This window comes from Zingiber officinale, chromosome 7A (assembly GCF_018446385.1).
Source record: "Zingiber officinale cultivar Zhangliang chromosome 7A, Zo_v1.1, whole genome shotgun sequence".
Lineage (NCBI taxonomy): Eukaryota > Viridiplantae > Streptophyta > Magnoliopsida > Zingiberales > Zingiberaceae > Zingiber > Zingiber officinale.
Genome location: NC_055998.1, coordinates 40,683,461 through 40,687,966, shown reverse-complemented (window position 1 = coordinate 40,687,966; position 4,506 = coordinate 40,683,461). Strand labels below are relative to the sequence as shown.

Genomic DNA, 4,506 nt, shown 5'->3' with positions numbered 1-4,506 from the left:
ATAAGTAGTTATTTTGGTATTTGACACATATTTAACTGTGTGAGAGTTTGTCATATGTTCCAGCCACCTGTGGCTGATGTATGCTATGTTTGTATCTCAGTTTATGGTCACCGGTACAGGGGGGACTCTGTCGAAATTTTTCGGTAAGGACTCCTCGTGGTTTCGATCATACCGGTTAAGTAGAGTTAGTAGTTAAGTAACGGTCATCCTTAGAGAGCAGTACAGTAAGAAGGGTGGTCGTTACAGGACGGTACGGGAAGGGAGCAGACTAGCTTGGTTCGTCCGAAGGACGAGAGAGCTGCGGAAGAGTACTCCGGTGGACGAGAAGAACGTGCACGGCGTTCGAGGGATGAGAAGCCGGACGGAAGCCTGCTTGAGGAGAAGGCCAGAAATTGGATTCGGGTAAGCCCTATTTCGGTTGGCCGAAATCACCCAAAAGAACGGAGGGTCGAAAGCTGAAGCAAGTAAGCTGGAAATGCTGCCAGCCAGCTTGGAGGCTCCTCCATCAGGCTTGGAGGCGCCTCCATCAGGCTGGGAGGCGCCTCCAGCTTGAAGGCGCCTCCAGTCTTGTTGGAGGCGCCTCGGACTAGTCAAAATGACTGTTTTTTGCTACGGATAGAGTTTTATCCGCTGACCGAGCTGGAGGCGCCTTGAACCTTGTTGGAGGCGCCTTGAACCCTCGGGATAGACTTTCCAGGAGCTATATAAAGGCCCCTGGAGCTAGGAAATAAACAATAACTCAAGCAATCAATTGTATAGTCTTTCCTAGCAATAGTTCTAAGCTTCAAAGTGTAAAAGGCTTCTCCACCTTCAACAAAAGGAGATCTCTTACTGCGCTTTTCTTACTGCTCTGGATTAATAACCCTCTTGGTTATAACCAGGTTAAATTCCTATCTTCTGCTTAATTTCTATTTCTTTAGTTGTCATTATTTTACTATTACTTTTCTAAGTTGAAATCCGAGGAGGGTATAGTTTATATTTATTTTCAGCAATTCACCCCCCTCTTGTCGGTCTCCGCTTCAACCTACAACAAACACTACTTCAACACCAACCCTGTGGAGGGTAGAGGAACATTTTGAAAAACAAATTTATATATCCTTGTGTAAATATTAAAGTAGGACATGCCTGTTAATTATTTTGTAAAATTGGATGTTCTCTTTAATAAAGTCTTATCTCTAAAAAGACTTTAAAAGCTCAAATAGAGAAATAAAACCACAGTGAGAGTTAGAAGACTATAAGAAATACAACTATTAATTTATTTAAAAAATTACATAGGTGTAAGTTCATCTAGTTGATTTGTCTAAAAATGGTAGGCAATCTTTTAAGGATTTAACAATAAAAGTGGTAACACAATATTAATTCAACTTGTCTATCAAATTGTATATTACAGTGATCAATATAGAGAGTAATACAAAATGATTGGTAAGTTAATAGGCTGATGAATTAGAGGTAACTAATAAATTTTTTTATTGGACAAATGATAATTTGAGTTTGATTAAAATATTTTAAATTTCATATTTGAATAGAGATGCTCTTTAGGGAAAAAAAATGTAGAATATCCATTGTTAGAAGAAGAAGGAAAAAAAATCCAAATGTAACTTTAAAAATTTTGTTATTTACGGAGGCCAATCACACACAATAATTATTAAGCATAAGGAATAAACTAGTTAACTTGTTAAAATGTAGCAATGGTAATCCCGGAAGGTTCCATTCAGACAGACCTTTCAATGAATACATTATTGTCTGCAATCGGGGCCCTTTTGTGAAACGTGTGAAAAAACAGATGATCCACGTTGACAGACAAATAAGTCCTTGTCAATAACACCATAAATTTAAAAATAAAAAAATAGAAAAGATATTTCAATCATCAAAGAATACACTAGAATGCCTATATAATCTAGAAAAATCTTCTCCTTACATGCCTATTTTGGGAACTGAAAGGTGCATACTTCTCAAAAATCAGGTATCTTGCTAGTGTTCTTTCAAACACGACTTCAAAGTATTCTGTTAAGTACATATTTTCACTAACTCTGATCCTTGCTTGAAAGATTGAGCAAATTCATGGAGAGACAACAAACTCCAATATTCCAACTGGTACTTTTTCCACTTCATGCAGTCAAATATATGATCTTTTAAAAAAATTGTATTGGTTACCATCTGATTGTTCTTTGTTTTTTAGGATCTTCCTTCACAATGGGTAGACCTTTTGCTTGCCGAGATGACTTTGAATAAGCTGATCGACAGGAAGAAAGCTGCTAAAAGAGAGACAGCTCAATTGCTATCTGAACTATGCATGGCCAATGATAAAGCAAAACAGTTGGCTTTCCAGATCGAGGAAGCTAAGGCCAGAGCGATGGCTTGCCAACGAGAGCTTTCGCTGACTTCTCCTCTGGGTACTGATGATGCCCCACAGATTCTAAGAGAAGTGGATGGTGTCAAACAGAAAATCAGCAGTATCAAACTTGACATGGCTTCAGCTTCAGTGCAAAGAGAGAGAGCACAGATACAGATTCAACTTATAGACAGCGAGTGCAAATCGTATTCAGATTACAGCGAAGGGTTGAGAAGGGAGATAGAAGCAACGAACATAGAAAAAGAATTCGTTGATTTAGATAGAAGTGAGGTTGAGAGAGAGATCGAACAAATCAAAGCTAGCCATGATACAGAAGCTGCAAATTTCAGTGAAAGAATGGAAAATACCAAGTCCAGAATTGTACAACTCCAGAAAGAGATTAGCGCGGCAAAGAAGATGCAGAAAGAGCTAGCGATAATTGTTTCAGTTGTCAATGCCTTGCAGCATGAGATGGAGTTCCTTAGATCAATGGAGAAAAGCTCTGAAAAGATTCGTTATGTTAAGAATGAGCAAGAGGTACTGGTCGATCTGTCTAGTTTACAGGCGTTGAGAACCGAACTGGCGGCAGCAAAGGAAGAGCTTTCCGGCCTTAAAGAAGAAGGATTCAGGATCATGGATGCGATGGACGTGGCGAGGAAAGAAATGATGCAAATTGCTGAGGAAAAGGGAAAATGCAACAGGGCAGTGAAGGAATCTGAATCAAAACTAGAGATTCTCGACACCAAGCTACACAAAGTCATGTCCAAGATGGAATTTGCATCGAAGGCCGAGAGGAGAGCTGATGCCATCGTCTCCTCCCTTTCTGCCGCACTCCGCCAGCTGCACTCCGATATAGAAGCGGCAAAGAGAGAAACAGAACTGGTGCGCGAAGAGACAAAAGCGGTAAGAGTTCAAACCCAGAAGACCAGGTCGAAGACTGCGTCAGTGGAGGAAAGGTTCGGTGAGGCAATGGAGGAGCTCAAACATGTGACGGCTTCAGAAACCATTGCGCTGGAAGAGTTGCAAGCAGTCACGGAGAGCACCATGACGGAGAGGGCGATTTCAGCTCTGTGGAGCGACACTATAACCATCTCAAAATTCGAGTACTACTATTTGACTAAGCAGGGCAAGGCGGCGCAAGAGGTTGCGGAGAAGAAGGTGGCGGCGGCGTTGGCATGGAAGGAGGCTCTCGAAGCGAAGGCGAAGGCGAAGGCGAAGGCGAAGGCGAAGGAGGAGGAGAAGAAGAGAGCGAAAGCAGAGGACGAGGTCAAGGGAAGGTGGGCAATTGTGACGGTGGATCAGAAGAGAGGGACGACAAAACCAAAAAAGAGCGGCTTGGATTGTAACTGTAAGCAGGTGCCGGAGGAGGAAGAGTACGTGACCCGGTCGTCGCATAACATGAAGCTTGCCATAGCGATGCCGAGAAGGTCGCTTAACGTGAGCGGCATGACCGGGAGGATCAGCTGCCGGAGATCGTCGAGTTCGCAGAAAAAGCAACCGAACTTCACGGATACGACTACGAAGACCGTGGATTCTACGAAGAAGAAGAAGAAGGAAAAGGTATTGGAGAAGGTAGTTAGGCTCCTCAACCGTCGCAGGGGTCGTCAGAACATCAAGGAAGCAGTCTTCCCTCCTGCGACGAAACTGCCTGTCGTGCTACCTTTCAACTACTGTGTTACTGCTTGAAGTTCTCAATTCCAAGCGGCCGCTCAACTGTGTATTGTGATCTCCTTTCCACCAAAACTAAAATAACGATCGATAAAATTCGCGATATAAAAACCTTTCGTACGTATTAATATCATCTCCTTTGTCCAATGTCTGTTGAGTAGATCCTTCCGTGAGCGGAGGATCGATCGATATGTTTCAGTGTAGTGAGCACTCACGTAATCATCCGTAATGTCCAGTGACGTAGGCACACTTCTCACAATTGACGGCCACTTATTTTTTTTAAAAAATTATTAGAGTTTGTATTTCGTTAAAAAAAAATTAAATTATAAGGCATCTGCAATCTCATTTTTCCATATCAGGAAAAAAATGTGTTAAATATTACAGGAGGAATCACCTAGCAATAAGAGAAGTTTGTTTTCTCCACGTCAAACAACTTTGATGACGCAAGTTTTTTTTCCAGGAAGCAAGCAACGCACACATTTCCACATTTGTTCATATTCCTTCCT

At 41.8% G+C, this 4,506-nt stretch overlaps 1 protein-coding gene across 1 annotated transcript; it reads left to right on the top strand.

The window, feature by feature from the left end:
* The first annotated feature begins 1,872 nt into the window (after nt 1–1,872).
* On the top strand, nt 1,873–4,147 carry LOC122001354 (protein PLASTID MOVEMENT IMPAIRED 2-like). The gene is made up of 3 exons (XM_042556064.1): nt 1,873–1,963; nt 2,049–2,094; nt 2,180–4,147. The coding sequence occupies exons 2-3, from the start codon at nt 2,062–2,064 to the stop codon at nt 4,016–4,018; spliced, it is 1,872 nt and encodes a 623-aa protein (XP_042411998.1). The 5' UTR covers nt 1,873–1,963; nt 2,049–2,061; the 3' UTR covers nt 4,019–4,147.
* Nucleotides 4,148–4,506: the final 359 nt, after the last annotated feature.

Excerpts from the sequence above, each read along its gene's own strand:
- LOC122001354 (XM_042556064.1), top strand. The coding sequence starts at position 2,062 with ATGGAGAGACAACAAACTCCAATATTCCAACTG. Across the intron at positions 2,095-2,179 it reads AAACTCCAATATTCCAACTG|GATCTTCCTTCACAATGGGT; the intron begins GTACTTTTTCCA and ends TTTGTTTTTTAG.